The 26375-nt window shown below is 42.3% G+C and overlaps 1 protein-coding gene across 2 annotated transcripts in view; it reads left to right on the top strand.

The window, feature by feature from the left end:
- The window catches only part of LOC122548766 (piezo-type mechanosensitive ion channel component 2), a 782240-nt gene that overhangs the window by 401421 nt on the left and 354444 nt on the right, over positions 1 to 26375 (top strand). For both annotated transcript variants that reach the window (XM_087986703.1, XM_087986702.1), the window contains exon 5: positions 23987 to 24149. In XM_087986703.1, the coding sequence (XP_087842829.1) occupies positions 23987 to 24149 (163 nt within the window). The remainder of the gene's footprint in view (positions 1 to 23986; positions 24150 to 26375) is intronic.

Raw genomic sequence — 26375 nt, 5'->3', positions numbered from 1 at the left:
GACCGATGTTGAGTTTGAAAGTCATTTTGATAGATGGGTGTGGGCCTTAAAAATAGGTAACACCTATGAGGCTCTAAGAGAGATTATTCTGCTGGAGGAATTTAAAAACTCACTTCAAAAGATGATAAGAATTTATGTGGATGAACAGAAAGTTCAGGAAGTGAGAAGAGCAGCAGAATTAGCAGATTAATAAACATCAGTGCATATGACAAGCTTCTGGCAAGAATTTAATCCTGTGAGGGATAAACATTGGGAGAAGAGGAGATCCTACACTATAAAACAAAGAGTAGACCACGCTGGTAATCGTTTACCACAGGTTAAAAAAGAAGCCGAAGAGTGTGGAAAGGAGGTGGAAGGCCTCAGGTGCTTTCACTGTAATGGAGTGGGACACTGAAAATTACAGTGCCAGTGGTTTAAGAAGGGCACTGGGAAAAGGTGTTTTCACTGTCAGAAGTTGGCATGCATAAAGTCAGAGTGCTGATCTTTAAAGAAAGGCACTGTGAGAAAAGATGTGGTAAAAGAAGCTAAGCCAGTAGCATTAGTGAAAGTAGTAAAGGAAACCCCAAGAAAAGTCGAGGAAGGCAGGAGAGTGCACAACCTGGTCAAGGGTTGGGAATGAAGTTAGTACCTGGTCTCTTTAAAGATTTTGTCTCTGTGGGTAAAGTTTACTCAGAAAGAATTTTGAGAGATACAGGTTCTAATCAGTCTCTAATAGTAAGAGATAAATGGATTTGTACTCTTTCAGACCTGTTACCTGATAGAGTGGTAATTTGTGCGATAGATGTATAGAAATTTAACGTTCCCTAAGTAAGATCATGTTGGAGTGCCAACTCAAGACTGGGGAAATAACAGTGGGAATGATTGACAGTGTCAGTTCCAGGAATAGTTTGTTCTTGGAACTGATTTAGCAGGATCCAAGGTGGGAGTGACACCACTTGTTGTGGAGAAACCAAAGGAAGACCAGGAAATGAGAAGTTAAAAGAAAAATACCTTGGAATTTTGCAAGACTGTGTAGTAACAAAATCCCATTACCATAAGTAACAGCATGAAGCAAAAACTAAAGAGAAAGATGAAGGAGTTGAGGTTCAATTAGCGGACACCTTCTTTGACATAATGGTGCAAGGAAAACCTGAACAGGCAGTGGTCCAGGCAGAAGGGCAGCTGGGTTACAGTCAGGGGGAGGAAAGGGAACCAACAGGTAGAACAGGGATCTATTGTGGCCATTCCCCTCAGCAATATGTATACTGTTTTGGATACTGCTGGTGGGGACAGCCTACCAGAGGAAAGCCATAATTGTCAGGTCTATGGCACTGAGCCTGGCACTGAGGTTCAGAAGGGAAGGGGGGAGAATAGAAAAGCACTTGTGGTAGGGGACTCAATAGTTAGACGGATTGACAGGAGATTTTGTGGACAGGAAGGGGACTCCCAGAAGGTATGTTGCCTCCCCAGTGCCAGGATCCAAGATGTCGCCAATTGGGTTTACAGGATTCTGAAGGGAGACGGTGAGCAGCCAGAAATCATGGCACATATTGGCACCAATGATATAGCCAGGAAAGGGATTGAGGATCTGAAAAGTGACTATGGAGAGCTAAGTTGGAAGCTGAAGAGCAGGATGAGTAGAGTAGTTTTCTCAGGTTTGCTACCAGTGCCACAAGACAGTGAGGTGAGGAACAGTCAGCAAATGCAGCTTAACATGTGGCTGCGAGGCTGGTGCAGGAGGGAGGGCTTCAGATACTTAGACCATTGGGATGCCTTCTGGGGAAGGTGGGACCTATATAAGAAGGATGGGTTGCACCTGAACCGGAGTGGCACAAATGACCTGGGTGGGACATTTGTTCATGTGGTTCGGAAGAGTTTAAACAAGTTTAAAGGGGGTGGTAACCAGGGCTGCATAACTGAGGGGGGGGGGGGGGGGGGGGCAGGGGTGTTGTAGATGGGGCAGTGACAGGATGTAGTGAATCTGTCAAGAAGGCTTTTCACATGATGAAACAAAATGATCGGTTAAAGTATGTCTGCTTTAATGCAAGGAGTGTCAGAAATAAGTGATGAACTTAGAGCATGGATCAGTACCTGGGACTATGATGTTGTGGCCATAACAGAATCATGGGTTTCACAGGGGTAGGAATGGTTACGAGATGTTCCAGGGTTTAGAACATTTATAAAACACAAGAATGATGGAAAAAGAGGAAGGGGTGTAGCATTGCTAATCAGAGAGTGCTTCACAGCTGCAGAAATGAAGATTGTTGAGAAAGGTTTGACTACTGAGTCAGCATGGGTCGAAGTTAGGAACAACAAGGGAGCAACCACCTCATTGGGGGTTTTCTACAGACACCATAAGAGAGACTGAAGAACTCATAGGCCGGCAGACTTGGAAAAACGCAGAGATAGCAGGGTTGTTGTAATGGGTGACTTCAACTTTCCCAATGTTGAGTGGAACCTCTTTAGTGCAGGTGGTTTGGTTGGAGCCGTTTTTGTCAGGTGTGTTCAGGAAGGTTTCCTTACTCAGAATGTAGACAGGCTGACTAGGGGAGAGGCCATTTTGGATTTGGTGCTCGGCAATGAGCCAGGACAGGTGTCAGATCTCGCAGTGGGAGAACACTTTGGTGACAGTGACCACAACTGCCTCACGTTTACCATCGCCTTGGAGAAGGAAAGGAGCAGTTACCAAGGGGAGATATTTAATTGGGGAAAAGGAAATTATGGCGCTATCAGACAAAAGTTGGGAAGTACAATTTGGGAGCAGTTGTTCCACAGAAAGGGCACAACAGACATGTGGAGACTGTTTAAGGAGCAGTTGTTGCGAGCGATGCACAAATTTGTTCCTCTGAGACAGGCAAGAAGGGGTAAGATTAAGGAGCCTTGGATGACAAGAACAGAGAGATTCTCGTCAAAAGGAAGAAGGTAGCTTACGTAAGGTGGAGGAAGCAAGGGTCCAGCACAGCTTCGGAGGATTACAGGCTTACTAGAAAGGAGCTCGGAAATGGACTGAGGAGAGCCAGGAGGGGGCACGAAAAAAGCTTGGCAGGAAGAAATAGGGAGAAACCAAAGGCATTTTACTCAAACATGAAGAATAAGAGAATGATCAGGGAGAAGGTGGGGTCGATCAGGGATAGCATAGGGAATTTGTGCATGGAGTTTGAGCAGATAGGCAAAGCCCTAAATGAGTTTTTTTGCTTCGGTTTTCACTAAGGAAAAGACCTCTTTGTGAATGAGAACTTTGAGAAGCTGGGAAACGGGCTTGGATAGATCAAGATACGCTGGAAATTTTGGCAAAAATTAAGATTAATAATTCCCCAGGGCCAGACCACATTTATCCTAGGTTGCTCCTGGAAGTGAGAAAGGAGGTTGCTAAGCCGCTGGCAAAGATCTTTGCTTCTTCACTCTCCGCGGGAATTGTAGTGGAGGATTGGAGGGAGGCAAATGTTGTTCCTCTTTTCAAGAAGGGGAATAGGGAAATCCCTGGCAATTACAGACCAGTCAGTCTTATGTCTGTGGTTAGCAAGGTTTTGGAAAGAATTCTGAGGGATAGGATTTATGACTATTTCAAAAAGCATAATGCAATTGAAGGCAGTCAGCATGGCTTTTTGAGGGGCAGGTCATGCCTCACAAATCTTATTGAGTTCTTTGAGGAGGTGATGAGACAGGTCAATGAAGGTTGAGCAGTGGATGTGTTGTATATGGACTTCAGCAAGGCATTTGGTAAGGTTCCTCATGGTAGGCTCATTCATAAAGTAAGGAGGTATGGGATTAAGGGAGATTTGGCTGTCTGGATTCAGAATTGGTTGGCTGGAAGTAGTTGTAGATGGGAAGAATTCTGCCTGGCAGTCAGTGGTGAGTGGTGTCCTGCAGGGCTCTGTTCTTGGGCCTCTGCTCTTTGTAGTTTTCATAAATGACTTGGATGAGGAAGTTAAGGGGTGGGTTAGTAGATTTGCTGATGACACAAAGGTTGGAGGTGGTGTTCATAGTATTGAGGGCTATTGCAGGCTGCAACACGACATTGACAGGATGCAGAACTGGGTTGAGAAATGGCAGATGGAGTTCAACCTGGATAAATGCGAAGTGATGCATTTTGGAAGGTCAAACTTGAATGCTGAATATAGGATTAAAGATAGGGTTGTTGGCAGTGTGGAAGAACAGAGGGATCTTGGTGTTCAAGTACATAGATCCCTCAAAGTTGCCATCCAAGTGGATAGTGTTGTTAAGAAAGCATATGGCGTTTTGGCTTTCATTAAAGAGGGATCGGGTCTAAGAGCTGCGAGGTTTTGCTGCAGATCTGCAAGATCCTGGTGAGACCACATGTGGAATATTGTGTCAACTTCTGGTTGCCCTATTATAGGAAATTAACGGAGGCTTTGGAAAGGGTGCAAAGAAGGTTTACCAGGATGCTGTCTGGACTGGAGGGCTTGTCTTATGAAGAGAGGTTGACTAAGCTCAGACTTTTCTCTCTGGAGAGAAGGGGGAAGAGAGGTGACCTGATCGAGGTATACAAGATAATGAGAGGAATAGATAGAGTCAATAGCCAGAGACTTTTCCCCAGGGCAGGATTGACTGGCATGAGGGGTCATAGTTTTAAGATATTAGGAGGAAGGTATAGGGGAGATGTCAGAGGTAGGTTCTTTATGCAGAGAGTTGTGAATGCATGGAATGCGTTGCCAGCAGCGGTGGTGGAAGCAAAGTCATTAGGGACATTTAAGCGACTGCTAGATATGGACAGCAATGAATTGAGGGGTGCATAAGTTAGATTATTTTATTTTAGATTAAGAATAATCCTCGGCACAACATCGTGGGCTGAAGGGCCTGTTCTGTGCTGTACTTTTCTATGTTCTAAGTGTTTAGTCTTGAAAGGCTAATAGACTTACAACAGGAAGACAAGACAATAAAGGATTTATATGTTAATGCATACTCAGAAAAGGAGTCAGAGAATATTGCTGAGTGTTATTATCTTCAAGGTGGACTCCAAAGACAAAATGGAGACTACAGCTGATTAGTGCAGAGGAGAAAAGGGGAGAAGTGCACAAGATTGTGTTGTCGGTAGCATACAGACAGCACACTTGGAATATTGTGTTCAGTTCTGATCACGCTATTGTAGGAAAGATATGGAGGCTTTGGAGAGGGTGCAAAGAAGGTTTACGAAGATGCTGTCTGGACTGGAGGGCTTGTCTTACGAAGAGAGGTTGACTAATCTCGGACATTTCTCTCTGGAGAGAAGGAGGAAGAGAGATGACCTGATTGAGGTATACAAGGTAATGAGAGACATGGATAGAGTCAATAGCCAGAGACTTCTCCCCGGGGCAGGATTGACTGGCATGAGGGGGTCATAGTTTTAAGATATTAGGAGGAAGGTATAGAGGAGATGTCACAGGTAGGTTCTTTACGCACTTGAATAGCCAGTAGGAAGTCACCTAGGTGAAAGAAAGACTCAGGTTAAAGTACAAAAGCATTTCTGTTGGCCTGGGATGCACAAGATGTGGTTAACTTTTGCCATGCATGTCATATGTGCCAAATGGTAGGTAAGCCACAGGTAGTAATAAAACCAGCACCTTTGATGCCAATCCCCATATTCAAAGAACCTTTCATGCGGGTTATGATTGATTGTATAGGTCCCCCCCCCCCCTCCCCACAACTAAAAATGGGAACCAGTACTTGCTAACCATAATGGATGTGTCTACCAGATTTCTGGAAGCAATTCTATTATGGAGTATTAAAGCATAAAGGGTGGTGGAGGAGTTAGTAGCTTTCTTCACGTGAATTGGTCTACCTAGAGAGATTCTGTCAGACCCAGGGTCTAATTTTGCTGCTCGGCTGTTTGAGGAAGTCATGGATAGCTTAAGCATACAGCACTTTAAATAGCATATTGACTTCAATTTTGCCATGACTTTTTAAGTCACTTTCCTACAAGTACCACCCTTATATTCTGGGTAGTCACTCTCACTTCACCACTGGAATTTAGCTATTTTGCCCAAATTTAAACCAAGGCTTTAATGGCCTTGGCAGAATCTGAGCTGTGCACTCGGTGAGCATTTCTTGATTTCTTTTTGAAACAGTACCTTCCAACAGATTGTGAGGAAAGTTATAGGTAATGGTATCAAAGGGAAAGTTGCAACATGGATACAAAATTTGCTGTGTGATAGAAACAGAGAGTAAAGGTCAGTACATATTTTTCAGGCTGTGGGGAAGGTTTGTAGTGGAGATTGCTAGTGGGACCCTTGCTTTTCTTAATTTGTATTAATGAACTGGATTTTGGTGTGCAGGGGACAGTTAGAAAGTTTGTGGATGATTCAAAACTTGGAAGAATTGTAAACTATGAAAAGGACAGAGAATGCAATGCAAAACAAGGAAATTGGCAAGTGGAATGTGAGATTTGAGCTTCCCCCTCTCTATTCATGCAGATAGGAAGCATGCTGATATTATGCATGCTGATAGGAAGAATAGAGAAGATTAATATTAGTTAAATGGAGAAACATTGCAGAAAGCTACAGAATGGAGATATTTGAGATTCTTGTGCATGGGTCATAAAAAGCTAGCATTCAAATTCAATGGTTAACAGGGAAGGCAAATGAAATGTTGGACTTTAAAGTCTATTTTTGTTGAAATAAAAATAGGATAATATACAGAGTACTGGTTGGAACATAACTAGAATATTGTAAACATCTTTGAGCCCCTTATTTAAGGAAAGGTACATTGACATCACTAGGCTGATGTCAGGTATGGAGGGACAGTCTTATTAGAAGATGTCAAGTAGGTTGAACCTGTATGTACTGGAATTTAGAATCATGAGAGGCAACCTTACTGAAACAGACTAGATTTTTATGAGACTTGACAGCATAGATGTAAAATGTTATTTTCCCTTGTGAGAGTCTCAGACCAGAGAACATCACCTCAGAGTAAGAGGTCGTGCATATAAAGCACAGATGAGCAGGAATTTGGGTCATCAAGTATATTCAAGATTGTGATAGACAGATAGTTAATCACAAAGTGAATTGTGTTATAGAAAGTAGAGTTGTGGTTTATCAGATCGGCCATGACCTCATTGAATGGTGAGAAGGTTGGGTCAACTAAATAACCTATTTCATCTACTCCTTCTGCATGTATATATGTACACAGATCATTGAAACTGGCAGGACAGATAGAGAGAGCAGTTAATAAAGCACATATTATTAGTGGGGCAAAGAGTACAAGAACAAAAAGATGAAGTTGATTTGTATAAAATCTAAGAGCATTGTGTGTAGTTGTGGACATCGCATTATAGGGCAAGAGGTAACTGCATTGGAGACAATGCAGAACTAATTTACAAGAGTGATTCCTGTAATGAGAAACTTCAATTATACTATAACAGCTATACTATAGGAGTGGGCAACTTAGCCCCTCAAGTCTGCACTGCCATTTATTATGATCATGGCTAATCTCATATTGACCCCAACTCCACTTTCCTGTCCACTCCTTGTCACCCTCTAATCCATTGCTAATTAAAAATCTGCTTTATCTCCTTAAAATTTATTCAGTGTTCCTGTGTCCACAGATTCACGGCTCTCTGAGAGAAGTAATACCTCTTAATCTCTCATTCTAGATTGCCCCATAAGGGTAACATCTTCTCTTCATCAACTTTGTCAATCCCCTTTAGCATCTTGCATATCTTTATTAAATACGCTCTCATTCTTCTAAACTCTATTGAGTTTAGGCCTAAACTGTTCAATCTCTCCTCATAATCTGGAATTAATCTAGTGAACTTTCTCTGAACTGCCTGTAGTTCTGAGGGAGATTGAAGAACTTGGGAGAGTTCTTCTTGGAAGAGAAGGCTGGGAGGATATTTGACTGAAGTTTTCAAAGTCACGAGAGGGTTGGATAGAATAGAGAGGGGGAAGCTATTGCTGCTCAAAAAGGAATAAGAATGGTAGAACATAAACTTAAGATAATGTGCAAAAGAAGAAAGGATAATGTAAGAAAAATCATTTTTGCATAATTACTTAAGGTGTAGAATATAGTGGCTGGAAATGTGGTGGAGGCATGTTCAGTTGAGGCATTCAAGAGGGCACTAGAAAGTTATTTGAATAAAAATAGTCTGCAAGGGTATGGAGAAACAACTGAAGATTACCACTAGGTAATGATGCTTTTTTTAAAAAGCCAGCACAGGTGTGATGAGCCAAATGGCTTTCTTCTGCAGTGTGATAATTCTGTGATTCTGATTCTTTGATAACACAGACCACAATACCATCTATTATTGAATAATAGAGTCATACAGAATGGAAACAGACCCTTAGGTCCAACTAGTCCACGCCGACCATGTTCCCAATCTAAATTAACCCCATTTGCCTGTGTTTGGCCCATATCTCTCCAAACCTTCACTTTGTACACCCCAGTCCAACGCTGACATCTTGAAATCATGTTTACTATTTATGATCTTATCCAAGTGTCTTTTAAACATTGTAACGGTGCTTGTATCTACCACTTTCTCTGGCAGTTCATTCCATACACGCACCACTTCCCCTATAACAAGGTTGCCCCTCATGTCCTTTTTAAATCTTTCTCCTCTCATCTTCAAAGTATGCCCCCTAGTTTTGAACTCCTCCACCATAGGGAAAAGACCCTGTCATTCACCTTATCTATGCCCCTCATGATTTTAGAAATCTTAATAAGCTTAATAACCTCAACCTCCTACGCTCCAGTAGCAAACATCCCAACTTTTCCAGTCTATTTTTGTATCTCAAACCCTCCATTCCTGGCAACGTTCCAGTAAATCTTTTCTGAGCCCTCTTCAGTTTAATAACATCCCTGCTATAACCGCACAGTTTTCCAGAAGAAGCCTCACCAAAGTCTTCTACAACCACTACCTGATGTCACAACTCCATTACTCAAAGGTCTGAGCAATGAAGACAAGCATGCTAAATGCCTTCTTAACCACCCTGTCGACCTGTTATGCAAACTTTGCTGATCATTGAGAGTAGACCTATGTAGCAGTAAATAGCTGATTTTTCATTTGTATTTGCTCTGGGGGTGGGATGTACCTGAACATTGGCAGATGTACTGAAATAATTTGGTTTAGAGCTGAAGCTCAATTATTCAGTACTACAATGGGAATGTTGTTGGGATGTGTAATATTAAATGTCAGTTTTATCAATGAGCCAGTCAAGCCATTGATGGGCCGAGTGGCCTCATGTGTTGCAGGATTCTGTGAACTTATGATTACAACGTTGTTGCATAAATTTCTTAAGAATGAAGTGCTGCTCCATTTACATGTAGTTGCACAGAGGAAGCACAGTTAAATGACTGTTTTCATCATGCAAACATTGCCAAGTTCAGATATAATATTTGTTTTGGTGGCTTTTCAAATCTATTTCATTATTATTTCTGATATTCCAATAAATTAATAAATGTGATGTTTAAATAAAAGTACCACAACATCTTGTAGCATTTTGGTACATTGGGCCAATTGTAAAGATATTATGCTTTAGCCTGGCTCTGAACATATGCTGTGTCTTCACTCCTAAAAAGTACTGAGTAATGCAAAGATCATTTACTAAATCATAGTGAATCAGAGTCGATGACAAACAGCCTTAAGGTGCATCATGTTAAACTATGAAAATTTTATATTAACATTATTAGCCTCATGTACTATCTAAAACAAACATTGCTTCATCCCCAATGAATGTAATTATGTGTGTATATGGCTTTTGGGCTACTTTTACACATAGTCTTCTTACTAATCAGAAACAAAATAGCTTTTGTTAGTGTTGATGACTAATGAAGTGTTTTTACAAGTATGTACAGCTACCCCTTTACTTATTTCCTGAGCTGGATTTTCTCATTTCCAAAGTTCTAACATCTTATACGTTTTTTTCATGCCAAACACAAAATGTCTGCATCAACCTCTGCCTTCAACCATTTCTTGATAACACATGGAGTAAATCAAATTGGTCGCTGACTGATACTGTGATGTTAGGGACACTAGAGGAGGCTGAGATGGATTATCCACTCACCACTTCTAGCTGAAGATTGCTGCAAACGTTTCAGCCTTATCATTTGCACTGATGTCTTTTGCTGTTCCATCATTGAGGATGAAGATATTTGTAGAGTCACCGCCTCCAGTGCATTGTTTGATTGTCTCCCACTATTCATGACTGGATGTGGCAGGGCTGCAGAGCTTAGATCTGATCTGCAGAGCTTAGATCTGATCCACTTTGCTCTATCTATCTCTTATTGCTTATGCTGTTTGCTATATGGCCTATTTTGCGCTGTAATTTGCATTTATATACTTGAATTTAATTGCACTATTAGTTCAGGGAATCTTTGTAAAATGTATCCTGTTGTAGAATGCTTCAGAACCCTGGAGCAACCTTATTATGTCATAGAGCCGCAAATCATGTTTTAGTGTGGGCAAAGCAAAAACACTCTAGATTGAGAGAAATCCTCGATTGCACCTGGACATGAACATGTGAGAAGATAGATTAGCCCTTTATTAATGTAGTTATACTTAACCATAAATACTCGCTGTAATTACTATTAAGCCACAACAATTACTGTTAGTTTCAAGTCTAAGACACTTCTTGATTTTGTCTTCTCCTTGACTAATCTCTCTCAAATTCAAATACACATACACCATATCCCAGAGGTTATTTACGTTGTATGACCCATTTTTTCCTGCATTTATGACCTTCAAATTTAGCCAACTTGTGCATCAACTTCATCTCAGGTGACACAGTCAATCTTTCTCAGCAATTGAATGAATATATTAAACAGGATGGGAAGGTAAAGGCTTCATGTGTGGTACTCTTACCAAACCTAACTCTTCTTTATGGAATCAGTTGACCTCTCTCCATTTTTGACTAAATTTGAGTATGGAGTTTCCAACAATTTGCTGAGCCTTTTCCGTTTTCTAGTTGCCAACTCGTAATGTCTAAATTTGAGTATGGAGTTTCCAACAATTTGCTGAGCCTTTTCCGTTTTCTAGTTGCCAACTCGTAATGTCTGAGCTAATGCATTAGTTCTCTTTCTAGGGTAGATGGGAGCTCTACAAACAGGATGTCTTCACTGAACCAGAGGGGTACCAATATCCTGTGGGGGAAATTTGCTAATGCTGTTTGAGTGGGTTTAAATTGATTCAGCAGGGGTATAGAAACTCAAACTGTAGCTTGAATATACAAAAGGTTGAGAGTAGGGATGTCCAAATAAGGTTTCAGAGTCGCAAGAGGACACCGGCAAGCAAAACATTGGTTTGAAGTGTCTATTTCAACACCAGGAGCATCCAGAATAAGGCGGGTGAACTTGTAGCATGGGTCGGTACCTGGGATTTCGATGTTGTGACCATTTCAGAGACATGGGTAGAGCAGGGACAGGAATGGTTGTGGCAGGTTCTGAGATTTAGATGTTTCAGTCATAACAGAGAAAATAGTAAAAGAGGTGGGTGTGTGGCATTGTTAGTCAAGGACAGTATTACGTTTGAGGACTCATCAACTGAGGGAGTATGGGCTGAGATTAGAAACAGGAAAGGAGAGGTCACCCTGTTAGGAGTTTTCTATAGGTCTCTGAATCGTTCCAGTGATTTAGAGGAAAGGATAGCAAAGATGATTCTTGATAGGAGCGAGAATGACAGGGTATTTGTTATGGGGGACTTCAACTTTCCAAATATTGACTGGGAATTCTATAGTTCAAGTACTTTAAATGGGTCAGTTTTTGTTCATTGTGTGCAAGAGGGTTTTCTGATACAGTAGACAGGCCAACAAAGGGCTAGGGCACATTAGGTTTGGTACTGGGTAATGAACCCGGCCAGGTGTTAGATTTGAAGGTAGGTGAGCACTTTGGTGATAGTGACCACAATTTAATTATGTTTACTTTAGTGATGGAAAGGAATAGGTATACACCGGAGGGCAAGAGCTACAGCCGGGGAAAGGCAATTTTGATGCGATTAGACAAGATTTAAGATGCATAGGATGGGGAAGGAAACTGCAGAGGATGGGCACAAAAGAAATATGGAGCTTATTCAAGGAACAGCTACTGCGTGTCCTTGCTTAGTATGTACTAGTTAGACAGGGAGGAGGTCATCAAGTGCAGGAGCTGTGGTTTACTAAGGAAGTTGAATCTCTTGTCAAGAGGAAGAAGAAGGCTGATGTTAGGATGAGATGTAAAGGCTTAGTTAGGGCAATTGAAAGTTACAAGGTAGCCAGGAAAGACCTAAAGAGAGAGCAAAGATGAGCGACATGAGGAGACATGAGAACTTCTATAGGTATATAAGGGATTAAAGAATGACTCGAGTAAATTAGGGTCAATCAAGGTCAGTAGTGGGAAGTTGTGCGTGGAGTCAGAGGAGATAGGGGAAATGCTAAATGAATATTTTGCATCATACTGGAAAAAGACAATGTTGTTGAGGGGAATACTGAGAAACAGGCTGTTAGACTAGATGGGATTGAGGCTCGGAAGGTGGAGGTGTTAGAAATTCTGGAAAGTGTGAAAATAGATGAATCCCCTGGGCTGGATCAGCTTTTCCCTAGGATTCTCTGGGAAGCCAGGGAGGAGATTGCCGAGCCTTTGGCTTTGATCTTTCTGCCATCATTGTCTACAGACTGGAGGATAGCAAATGTTGTTTCCTTGTTCAAGAAGGGGAGTATAGGCAGCCCTGGTAATTATAGGCCAGTGAGCCTTTCTTTGGTTGTGGGTAAAGTTTTGGAAAAGGTTATAAGACATAGGATTTATAATCATCTCTATAGGAATAAGTTAATTAGGGATAGTCAACACGGTTTTGTGACTGGAAGGTTGTGACTCACAAACCTTATTGAGTTCTTTGAGAACGTGACCAAACACGTGGACGAGGGTAAAGCCATTGATGTAGTGTATATGGATTTCAGTAAGGCATTTGATAAGGTTCCCATGGTAGGCTACTATACAAAATGCGGAGGCATTTAAGATTGAGGGCAATGGCAACCACAAAGGGTGGTGGTTGATGGGAAATGTTCATCCTGGAGTTCAGTTACTAGTGGTGTACCGCAAGGATCTGTTTTGGGTCCACTGTGTTTGTCATTTTTATAAACGACCTGGATGAGGACATAGAAGGATGGGTTGGTAAATTTGCGAGCGACACTAATGTTTGTATAGTTGTGGATAGTGCCGAAGGATGTTGTAGGTTACAGAGGGACATAGACAAGCTTCAGAGCTGGGCTGAGAGGTGGCAAATGGCGTTTGATGCAGAAAAGTGTGAGGTGATTCACATTGGAAGGAGTAGCAGAAATATAGAGTACTTGGGTGAATGGTAAATGTAGATGAGCAGAGAAATCTCAGTGTTCATGTATAGATCCTTAAAGTTGACAACCAGGTTGGTAGGGCTTTAAGAAGGCATATGGAGTGTTAACTTTTATTAGTAGAGGGATCAAGTTTCGGAACCATGAGGTCATGCTGCAGGAGTGCAAAACACTGGTGTGTCCGCACTTGGAATATTGCGTGCAGTTCTGGTCACTGCATTATAGAAAGGATGTAGAAGCTTTGGAAAAGTTTCAGAGGAGATTTACTAAGATGTTGCCTGGTATGGAGGGAAGGTCTTACGAGGAAAGGTTGGGGGACTTGAGTCTGCTCTCATTAGAGAGAAGAAGGTTGAGAGGTGACTTAATTGACACTTATAAGATAATCAGAGGGTTAGATTGGGTGGACAGTGAAAGCCTTTTTCCGAGGATGGTGATGGCTAGCACAAGGGGGTATAGCTTCAAATTGAGCGCTGATAGATTTAGGACAGATGTCAGAGGTAGTTTCTTTACTCAGAGAGTAAGGGCTGGAACGTGCTTTTGCAACAGTTGTAGACTCGCCATCTTTATGGGCATGTAATTGATCATTGGATAGGCATATGGACAAGAATAGAATAGTGTAGATTGGATGGGCTTCAGATTGGTTTCACAGGACGGCACAACTTCGAAGGCCGAAGGGCCTGTTATGTTCTATGTTCATAGTTCAGCAAACAGGCACAAGCAATTTTTAAGAAAATGTAGTTTGAACAATAACTTAGACTATGCAGTTGTAGTTGGGTTAGTCCACAAGAAAGTACAAACCTGTGGAAAATCTTTTTCTTTTAGAAGAACCATCATGCGGATAATGGTCATAATGAGGAATGCCCCGTTAATTTGAAAAAAAATTTTTTTTCATAAACCAAAAGCGAAACAGAAAAGATGAAGGAGAATTGGATTAATGTTGAACCAATGTGGTATAACTGTTAATATGTCCATTGACCTCATGTTCACTTGGGAATATCTGTTGTTCCTCCAGACTCATACTTGCACAAACTTTTATCCGGTGTGTTTGTATCTTTTTACTTGAGTATTATTTCATAAGTGAGTACTATAAAGGTTCATGATATATATTTAGCAACTGTTTCAGAAACCTGGGTTCTATAGTAGTTAGAATCATGCATGGCTTTTAAGTTTGGTGTGTGTTAAGAAGGAGATTGGAAATTTCCATGTTCAGTTAAAGTGGTAAGTCAAGTAAGATTCATCCCACCCAGTTGGGACTTACGGTGACTCACCTTGTGCAATGTTACTCTCTCCATTAATTATGCAACTGGGACTTCAGCAACCCTCTCATGGGTTATGTCAATAATATGTCAAGAGAGATGGAAGTACTTGCCACTGATAGGATCTTATGGCACTTATTTTTCTTGGACCAGATTTAAAGCCCAACTGCACACCAGACACTGCAGCCAGAAACATGACGGGCACTTCGAAATTCTCAAGGATGCCCTCATACAAACGGTATGATGCACCACTCATCACCGCCAGTTCCGACGTCCACAGTGAGAAACCAAAATGACCTCCTCAGGAAAAAGGCATTCTCGGAAAAAGGCATTCTCGCCCACCCTCTGACGACCCCTTCTCCCGCCTCCAACACACCCCATCCACCTGGACACCCCGTGCTGGCCTCTTACCCGCCCTCGATCTCTTCATAGCCAACTGCCGCCGCGACATTAACCGCCTCAACTTCTCCATCCCTCTCACCCACTCCAACCTCTCACCCTCGGAACGTGCAGCCCTCCACTCCCTCCGTTCCAACCCCAATCTCACTGTCAAACCAGCAGACAAGGGAGGTGCGGTAGTAGTTTGGCGCACCGACCTTTACACCGCTGAGGCTAAACGTCAGCTCGCGGACACCTCCTCCTACTGCCCCCTTGACCATGACCCCACCTCCCACCACCAAACCATCATCTCCCAGACAATTCATAACCTCATCACCTCAGGTGATCTCCCATCCACCGCCTCCAACCTCATAGTCCCACAACCCTGCACCGCCCGTTTCTACCTCCTGCCCAAAATCCACAAACCTGACTGCCCCGGCCGACCCATTGTCTCAGCCTGCTCCTGCCCCACCGAACTCATCTCTGCATACCTCGACACGGTCCTGTCCCACTTAGTTCAAGAACTCCCCACCTACGTTTGGGACACCACCCACGCCCTCCACCTCCTCCATGATTTTCGCTTCCCCGGTCCCCAACGCCTTATCTTCACCATGGACATCCAGTCCCTGTACACCTCCATCCCCCATCACGAAGAACTCAACGCCTTCCGCTTCTTCCTTTCCCGCCGTACCAAGCAGTACCCTTCCACTGACACCCTCCTTCGACTGACTGAACTGGTCCTCACCCTGAATAACTTCTCTTTCCAATCCTCCCACTTCCTCCAAACCAAAGGAGTAGCCATGGGCACCCACATGGGCCCCAGCTATGCCTGCCTCTTTGTCGGATATGTGGAACAGTCCATCTTCCGCAGCTACACTGGCACCACCCCCTACCTTTTCCTCCGCTACATCGATGACTGTATTGGCGCTGCCTCACGCTCCCACGAGGAGGTTGAACTGTTCATCCACTTTACCAATACCTTCCACCCCGACCTCAAATTCACCTGGACTGTCTCAGACTCCTCCCTCCCCTTCCTAGACCTTTCCATTTCTATCTCGGGCGACCGAATCAACACAGACATTTACTATAAACCGACCGACTCCCACAGCTACCTAGACTACACCTCCTCCCACCCTGCCCCCTGTAAAAACGCCATCCCATATTACAAATTCCTTCGTCTCCGCCGCATCTGCTCCCAGGAGGACCAGTTCCAATACCGTACAACCCAGATGGCCTCCTTCTTCAAAGACCGCAATTTCCCCCCAGACGTGATCGACGATGCCCTCCACCGCATCTCCTCCACTTCCCGCTCCTCCGCCCTTGAGCCCCGCCCCTCCAACCGCCACCAGGACAGAACCCCATTGGTCCTCACCGACCACCCCACCAACCTCCATATACAGCGTATCATCCGCCGTCATTTCCGCCACCTCCAAACGGACCCCACCACCAGGGATATATTTCCTCCCCTCCCCTATCAGCGTTCTGGAAAGACCACTCCCTCTGTGACCCCCCCCTCAGGTCCACACCCCCCACCAACCCAACCTCCACTCCCGGCACCTTCCCCTGCAACTGCAAGAAATGCAAAACTTGCGCCCACACCTCCCCCCTTACTTCCCTCCAAGGCCCCAAGGGATCCTTCCATATCCGCCACAACTTCACCTGCACCTCCACACACATCATTTATTGCATCCGCTGCACCTGATGTGGTCTCCTCTACATTGGGGAGACAGGCCGCCTAATTGAGGGAACACCTCTGGGACACCCGCACCAACCAACCCAACCGCCCCGTGAACACTTTAACTCCCCCTCCCACTCCCTTCTACAAGGGATGGCCCCTGAAACTCTACCTTAAAATTAGTGAGCAGATCCTCAGGACTGACCATGGTGAACACTGCTAACTGAATTGGAAGAACAGCCTTGACTGATGTGAATGAGCAGCTCCCTGATTGACCCACCACTAATCCCCAGACTGATAGCACTGGACCTGAAGGATTGAATTTAGCTTCTGTATTGCAGTTGTATGGAACTCCTGAACCCAACCACCTCAAGCAACCAACTGACCTTGTCCAAGCCAGTGGACTAAAATTAAAGAATACCCTTGTCTGTGGTGATAACCCCAGCCTAATTACAGTATCCCTTGACTTAACCAAGGGCTACTGTCCTCAGATATTGAAACATGGCTATTTGTTTGAAATGTGTTTGCTGCGTCAGGTGGTGACTTATTCTGGAGATGTTACACTGATGTAGCACAGTGCAGCACAGCAACATATCTACTCACTTGAGAATATCCCCAGTTCTGACCTTTTTTTAACATTTTATTATATGTTATCTGAATGTAGAAGTCACTGGCAAAGCCAGCATTTATTACCTGCCCTAATAACCCAGAGGACAGTTAAGAGTCAACCACATTGCAGTGGATCTGGACAGTGAAGGATGCAGATTTTCGACTCGAAATGATGTTAGTCAAATAGATGGATTTCGATGACAATCGGTGTTTATTTTTACTAACCTATTCTGTGCTCTTCCAGCACCACTAATCCAGAATATTTTTCTAATAAACCTAGCCAGAGATGTTTTTCATACCTCTGGAGCAGGTGGGACTTGAACCAGTGTTCACTATATCTGCTGGTCTAGATATAGGGACATGATCACCATTAGACAAGCATTTCATTCCAGACGTTTTTATTGAATTCAAATTTCACCATCTGCCATGGTGAGATGTAATCCCATGTCCCCAGACATTAACCTGGACTCATGGGTTACTTGGTCCAGTGCCAGTAATATGATGCCATGCCTTCCCCAGACTCTGATGAAGGGAAGGTAATTGATGAAGCAGCTTCAAGTGGTTAAGCCTAGGACACTACCCCTTAGAATTTGGGTTCTTGTGACACAGTGAGTGTGTCCCTATCTCAAAGCCAGAAGGACTAGTTCAAATACCACCTGCTCCAGAGGTGTATTCTAACATCTCTAAACAGGGTGATTAGAAAATGTATACTTTTTGGAACTAAGGTTCTTGTGGCACAGTGATAGTGTCTTTACCTCTGATTGAGGAAGCTCAATTTCAAGTCCCACCTGCTCCAGAGATGTGTAATACAGGTTGATTAGGAAAATATTCACCTAATTGGAAGTAACCACAGACTAGAAAACTCTGTGGGCCAAATACTGGAGGAATTTTGAAATTGGCCTTTAAGTAATGCATAACCTATAGAACTAAGGCTCTTATGGTACATTGGGAGTGATCCTACCTCTGAGCCAGTTGGCCTGGGTTCAAGTCCTACCTGCTCCAGAACTGTGTCATAATATCTTTGAACAGATTCATTCACAATTCTTCCCTGTGGAAATCCTGTACAGATGTTCTGGAGCTAAGATGATTGACCTCCAACAGCGACAAACTTGTTCTTTTGCAGTAAGTAAGACAAAAAAAACCTGCAAATGCTGGATTCCAAAGTAGACAAGCAGGAAGTACCCTTCCATTCCACTTACTGATCCTTCCTTCCAGCTACCAACTGGATTAATTCCTCCCATTGACTAACCAGGTCATACCCATTACTTGTGTTTACCTATCACTACCTCACCATTCCACCCCTCTCCCCACCCAAACACCATCCCCTTAATCTGCAGCTCCCCCTAACCCCACCTCCATTCCTGAATAAGGTTTGTACCCAAAACGTTGACTTCTCTACCTCCTAATGCTGCCTGGCATGCTATATTTATGCTGAATAGGTCAGATATTTTATCTATTTTAAACCAAGACATAATTGATGTTAAGAGGAGAGTGATCCTAACAAAACTGAACAGAGTGTCAGTAGACATGTTATTGCTGAGATGTGCTGCTTGATAACAGTATTGATGGCATCTTCCATCACATTATCAATTACTAGAATAGATAAATGGGGTGGTAATTGGCCATGTTTGATATTTCCTGCTTTTTATGTATTGGCCGTATGTCGGCAATTTTTCACATTTCTGGATAGATGCCAGTGTTGTAGCTGCACTAGAACAGCTTGACAAGTGAACTGTCAAGTCCTGGAGCAGACATCTTCAATGTTGTTGCTCAAATGTTGTTGAGTCCCATAGCCTTTGCAGCATCGACTGTGTGGTGGTCACTCTTACAGGTACTGTTAAGAAAAGATGCACCTGTGGCAGACAGATTGGTGAGGTTGAGGTAAAGTATATTTTTCCCTTTTTGTTGTTTCCTCACCATCAGCTGCAGATCCAGTCTAGCAAAAACAGTGTCCATTAGCCAGAATAAATTCTGTACCCTTGCCACCCTCAGTGCTTCCTCCAAGTATGTTGGAGGAGTACTGATTCATCAGCCAAGGGAGAGCAGTTTTTAGTGATCAGCAGAAGGTTTTCTTTCCTCCGTTTGATCAAATGTTTTAAGACTTTCTGGGAAATAAGGTGTAGGGTTGTGGCTGCAGGGTGTGCAGAATAGGAGATTCAAGCTTTTTAGGATATGAAAAGATGGTTCTGTATAGCACAGAAGCCCCCAAATAAACCAACCATAGTGTCTTTTGATTGGCTACTAAAGCACACATGAAGATTCAATTCTCAATTCAAAATTTTGGAATTCAGGGTAACATAGTTACATATGTAAAGACAAAATGTTGTATCTGCCTTTACAAAAATTGACAAGTACATTTTCCTTCTATCCCTTAAGGTATGGGAGAAGTCAATGTGTAGGTCAATTTCTTCTCCTGTAAGCATTCGTTGTAAATTCAACTGATGAAAAGCCTGTAGTTTGCAGAAAGAGCACAAAGGCACGAAAAAAAGCTGAGGCAGGTCAAGGGTGCCAATGTAAGTGAAAACTCAATTAACAGCTATAAATTATTAAGATAATGGGAAAGAAAAGCTACATGTTTTCAAGACAATTATCTTTAAAAAGCTCTTCAGTAATTGTAAAAAGAAGCTCATCAGTAATTCAGATGTGAGTAACTTGAGTTATAATTTCTTATTTTCCTTTTCTTTTGATGAATTGCTGTGCTTTGCCTTAGGACTTTTTCTGACCACCCAGCTAGGTCACAAGCTCATCACATCATATAGCACAGGCTGAATGCCCATCTTACCCTTTTTACAGTACTGGCATCCAATACACTGCACCATATAAAATTATCTTTGCTACTTAGCAATGAGAATGAAATGAAACTGTACCAGTGATCCACCGCTATTGATCTATAAATATCTATTGATTATAAGCAGCCTATCTAGCGATTTTGTTCTGATTATTTTATTATATTCCTGAGCCTATCAAGTATTTCCAGAAGTGCATGTGCAAAGTCTAAGAGAATTGTTCAGAGTTTTCACATGATGTGGAGATGCCAGTGTTGGGCTGGGGTGCACAAAGTCAGAAGTCACATGACACCAGGGTTCAACAGTTTTATTTAAAATCACAAGCTTTTGGTGCACTACTCCCTCATCACCTGACAGTGTGACGTCTGACAGAGATTAGAAACAATGTTGCATAATATCTGGAATGGCATGCAATTTTTACAAAGTCAAGAAGCCAAATTTCTGATGTATGATTGCAGCATAAAACTTTAGTGCTGCATAGTAAATCAGATGTACCCATTTCATTTCCTCTTTCAGACATATGTATAATTAGAGTATGAAACAAATATCCAGCCTAAAAGATAGAGAAAACTTGGTTTAGATCTTTTAAGCATGTGTTTATTCTACATCTGAATTTTATCAATCTAACACCTCTGTCAACCCTTGCTGCACAAATCTATCTTGACTCATTATAATGGCTACACCCCCAAGCTGAGGGGATATGTGTATGAATTTTTTGCTTTAAGCAAGTTCAAAACAGTTGTAAACTAAGATAAGTGAAGTACAGAAAACAAGCAACAAGAAACAGTAAATTTTCTAGTGTTCTACTGCAAATTTTAAGTTTTATTTTTAATAGTCCCTCCTGACAGTTACGCTTCTTTAGTTTCTTGGAATGCACTTATCACTTTAGTATGAGTCACATTTGATGTTCCCCACAATAACTTGCTCTCATCTATAAAGTTCTACAACATAATGCTAAGAAATTTGTGGTTAAGCTCCTTTTACTTTTACCATCTGCCTCAGTGCCATTATACCTGACCTTACGCTCAGCACAACTGAGATCAGGAGCTGCTCTTTTGGGAAAGCATAGAAAAAGTGGGTGCTAGACTTTGGGGGATGGTGGAGCAAAACCAGATACAGGCTGTTATACAATGAATGGCATGTGTAGCTTTTTTTACAGACTAGGCAGCACTGTAGACTCAAGGAAACCTGATCCAGACAGGACTGTGAGATGTGTGAATGTTTGTGGGTGACTCATACTATTTTTATTGCTGTGTTTGCTGCAGACAGGGTGAATGATTCCTTGCCAATATTTGTCGACATTGCAGTGCAATGCATGTAGAAATAATTGTTCCTTTTTGGTGTGAAGAGCAGTTTGTTTCTCTTTGGTTCTTCAATGAAAAAGTTGTTAAATCCCCAACCTGGCTAATTTTTACAACTATGCTGAACATTGAACATTTCTTGATTTGCATTTATAATGCGTACATTAAAGTTTCTCATTCATTCAGTGTAAAAGGATAATTCTTCTTGTGGTTTTATGCTTGGAGATTGCATGGAATGTAGTTTAATACTGTTTTGATCTTCTTCTTTGGCATTACAGTCCCTTGACATTTTATCTTATCCGCACAGAATGGCATATACAGTTCTACATTATGCACCTTGGTTCTTCCTCTAGATTTATCAAGAAATGGAGCAAGTTAAATTTTGAAGAAATAATACCATTTTAATTGGCCTTTTGTATTCTGGTCCTGACCTTTACTTGCGACTTTTGTTTGCACCATGGCATGAGTTGAGAGGTAAAGCTTGCTGGGACATAGAGTCATAGAGATATACAGCATGGAAACAGACTCTTTGGTCCAACCCGTCCATGCCGACCAGATATCCCAACCCAATTAGATTAGATTAGATTACTTACAGTGTGAAAACAGGCCCTTCGGCCCAACAAGTCCACACCGACCCGCCGAAGCGCAACCCACTCACACCCATTCCCTTACATTTACCCATTCACCTAACACTACGGGAAATTTAGCATGGCCAATTCACCTAACCTGCACATTTTTGGACTGTGGGAGGAAACTGGAGCATCCGGAGGAAACCCACGCAGACACGGGGAGAATGTGCAAACTCCACACAGTCAGTCACCTGAGGCGGGAATTGAACCCGGGTGTCTGGCGCTGTGAGGCAGCAGTGCTAACCACTGTGCCACCGTGCCCCCCCCCAAATCTAGTCCCACCTGCCAGTACCCGGCCTATATCCCTCCAATCATTCCTAACCATATCCCATCCAAATGCCTCTTAAATGTTGCAATTGTATCAGCCTCCACTACTTCCTCTGGCAGCTCATTCCATAAACGTACCACCCTCTATGTGAAGAAAGACCTCTTAGGTCTCTTTTATATTAGATTACTTACAGTGTGGAAACAGGCCCTTATCTTTCCCTCTCACCCTAAACCTATGCCCTCTAGTTCTGGACCCCAGAGAAGAGACTTTGTCTATTTACCCTATCCATGCCCTCATAATTTTGTAAACCTCTATAAGGTAACCCCTCAGCCTCAGGGAAAACAGCCCCAGCCTGTTCAGCCTCTCCCTATAGCTCAAACCCTCCAACCCTGGCAACATCCTTGTAAATCTTTTCTGAACCTTTTCAAGTTTCACAACATCTTTCCAATAGGAAGGAGACCAGAATTGCACGCAATATTCCAACAGTGGCCTAACTAATGTCCTGTACAGCTGCAATATGACCTCCCAACTCATGTACTCAATGGTCTGACGAATAAAGGAAAGCATATCAAACGCCTTCTTCACTGTGACTCCACTTTCAAGGAGCTATGAACCTGCACTCCAAGGTCTCTTTGTTCAGCAGCGCTCCCTAGGACCTTACCATTAAGTGTTTAAGTCCTGCTAAGATTTGCTTTCCCAAAATGCAGCACCTCGCATTTATCTGAATTAAGCTCCATCTGCCACTTCTCAACCCATTGGCCCATCTGGTCAAGATCCTGTTGTAATCTGAGGTAACCCTCTTCGCTGTCCACTACACCTCCAATTTAAAAAAAAAAGCAGACATGCGTGCCTCTCCTGATCAGACATTATTCATTTTTACAGGTGAAGATTCCTAAATAGGAAAATACCTAGAAGAAAGATGCGCATTCTTTTAGCTTTTTTCCTCAATGTCAAAATAATCTACAAAGTCAGAAGTCACACAACACCAGATTATAGTCCACCAGGTTTATTTGAAACTGCAAGCTTTCGGAATGCTGCTCCTTTGTCAGCTCCTTCATCACCTGACAAAGGAGCAGCGCTTTGAAAGCTTGAGATTTCAGATAAACCTGTTGGAGTATGACCTGGTGTCACGTGACTTCTGACTTTGTTCACCCCAGTCCAATACCCAGCACCCATGTCAAGGATAATCTACAGAACGTTTTAGCTAATGAAGCAGTATTTATTTCAAGTGTAATTAATGTTGTTATAGAGGAAATGAGATAATCAAGCTTGTTGCTTTGTCCTGGATGGTGTCAAGGTCTTCAGTGTTCCTGGAGCTGTAGTCATCCAGGCATGAAGGTTAGGCCCATCCCAAACCTTTACATTGATGTTCACAAATCGTTGAACTACTGAGAAAAGGAGATGGTGAAAACTAGCATGAGTATTGGAATAAATATTATAATTTACTATTAGTTGTACTTTGTCAGTGCAGTTTGCCCAAGTGTTAAAAACAAATGTTTCAACTTTGGTTAGAAAGACAAATGACATCGAATTCTAGAGAAATATTTTGGAAGAACATATTTCCAGGACAGAAACTCTCAGTACTTAATAATATGTTGAGTATAATTATTGTAAAAAGTAAAAACACATGATTCCAAGATTGTGCTAGTGTTATATTAGATCTGGAACTATGAATTATCTTTGCAATTTTATATTCCATGACAGTCTATCCTCAGTAGTAGTCCATTGTTAGCATCCTGCAAACAAATTTTAAAAGATTGAGTGATTACTAGTGATAACAAAATGAATGTACGTCTGTGCTACATTAATTTTGAAAGGTCTTCACATTTACCTAAAGTATGTTTCTTTTTCTTCACAGCGTGAGTGGGGCAGATGCTGGGAACATTATTAGACTTTTTGCTCCAGATGTTGGAATGTTTGTTGCTGGCTTGGCGACATGGCTTGTCTGTAAAAGTTTAGTTCAACAGCCACCATCAGAAGATATGGCACAGTATAATCCAGAGTTCCAAAATGAAGAGCAGGTAAAACATTTTTTTTAACTTTTGCCTTTGCTTTTAGAACAAATTAGGAACACTGTTTGTGCACCCAAAGGTTCAGTGAAACAAAGTTATTGCTTAGTGGCTCCTTGTTAATGTAATAAACTGCCAAAAGCAGATGGTTCTCTCACATTACGTTAAAGATACATGTTTCAAGCAGTTGTAGTACAATTTCCTAGTTTTGTTAAACAAGATATTAGGGAAGTTGTTCATTCAGCACTGCCAAATAAATGATAACGTGATATGAACTTGGGATGGGCAGGGGCTCCAGTTCTGATTAGATTAGATTCCCAACAGTGTGGGAACAGCCCTTCGGGCCAACCAGTCCACACTGACCCTCCAAAGAGTAACCCACTCAGACCCATTTCCCTCTGACTAATGCACCTAACACTATGGGCAATTTAGCATGGCCAGTTCACCTGACCTGCACATCTTTGGATTGCGGGAGGAAACCAGAGCACCCGGAGGAAACCCACACAGACATGGGGAGAATGTGTAAACTCCACACAGACAATCGCCTGAGGCCGGAATCAAACCTGGAACCCTGGTGCTGTGAGACAGCAGTGCTAACCACTGAGCCACCATGCCGCCCTTCCTCAAAGAAAATAGACACCACGAGGTTGCCCTTTGATTGATAACAATATATATCATACCTATGTAATTTGTATCTTATTGTTATGATGCAATAAATTGTGTCCTGTTTAAGAAACGAGCCACCTCTTGACATGAAGTTACTTATCTCATTGGGCATGTCACCAATTTGAAGCTTGATACAGGGATGTGCGTCACTGTATTATCAGACAATATAACATGGCTGAAGAAATAATATTTATAGTCCTCAGCAGTGCAAGTTCATGATCCAAGTAGTATAATACTCAAGCTGTAAGGTATTCTACAAGCAACTCTGCAAGTTTCAGATAGAAAGAACACACACATCCTTCATGCTTAAGGATGATTATTTAAGCACGAATGTATGTCTTAGCATAAACTTCTTAAAGTGGATAGAAATGTTACACCAGTTACAGTCAGCAGGCAAATGGCCATAAAACAGCTAGTCATGCCACAATTGTTCAAGTGAAACTCAGTAGAGGATTTCACAGCACTTCCTAGGTCAGGTGGGCCCAAAAAGAAGAGGGAATCCTTTGAAATGAGATTTGTTGGCATAAATTAAGTGTTTCATATTTTCAACATGATGGAAATCTATAACCAAATAGGTTTTGTAAAAATGTTTTCCACTAATAGAGGGTTTGATTAAGAAAAAGAAGAAAGCATATGTCAGGTTTAGACAGGATAGATCAAGTGAATCCTTAGAAGAGTATAAAGGCAGGAGGAGTGTACTTAATAGAGAAATCAGGAGGGCAAAAAGGCAACATGAGATAGCTTTGGCAAATAGAGTTAAGGAGAATCCTAAGGGTTTTTACAAAGACATTAAGGACAAAAGAGTAACTAGGGAGAAAATAGGGCCCCTCAAAGATCAGCAAGATGGCCTTTGTGTGGAGCCACAGAAGATGGGGGAGATACTAAACGAGTATTTTGCATCAGTATTTACTGACATAGAATGTAGCGAAATAGATGGTGACATCTTGAAAAATGTCCATATTACAGAGAAGGAAGTGCTGGATGTCTTGAAATGCATAAAAGTGGATAAATCCCCAGGACCTGATCAGGTGTACCCTAGAACTCTGTGGGAAGCTAGAGAAGTGATTGCTGGGCCTCTTACTGAGATATTTGTATCATCGATAGTCACAGGTGAGGTGCCAGAAGACTGGAGGTTGGCTAACGTGGTGCCACTGTTTAAGAAAGGTGGTAAGGACAAGCCAGGGAACTATAGACCACTGAGCCTGACGTCAGTGGTGGGCAAGTGTTTGGAGAGAATCCTGAGGGACAGGATGTACATGTATTTGGAAAGGCAAGGACTGATTAGGGATAGTCAACATGGCTTTGTGCGTGGGAAGTCATGTCTCACAAACTTGATTGAGTTTTCTGGAGAAGTAACAAAGAGGATTGATGGGGGCAGAGTGGTAGACATGATCTATATGGACTTCAGTAAGGCATTTGACAAAGTTCCCCATGGGAAATTGGTTAGCAAGGTTAGATCTCATGGAATAAAGAGAGAACTAGCCATTTGGATACAGAACTGGCTCAAAGATAAAAGACAGTAGGTGGAGGGTTGTTTTTCAGACTGGAGACCTGTGACCAGTCTCAAGGATC

Source organism: Chiloscyllium plagiosum, unplaced genomic scaffold, assembly GCF_037043375.1.
Source record: "Chiloscyllium plagiosum isolate Xiang-an unplaced genomic scaffold, Cpla_swu_hap1 HiC_scaffold_4, whole genome shotgun sequence".
Lineage (NCBI taxonomy): Eukaryota > Metazoa > Chordata > Chondrichthyes > Orectolobiformes > Hemiscylliidae > Chiloscyllium > Chiloscyllium plagiosum.
This window is presented reverse-complemented; position numbering and strand designations above follow the sequence as displayed.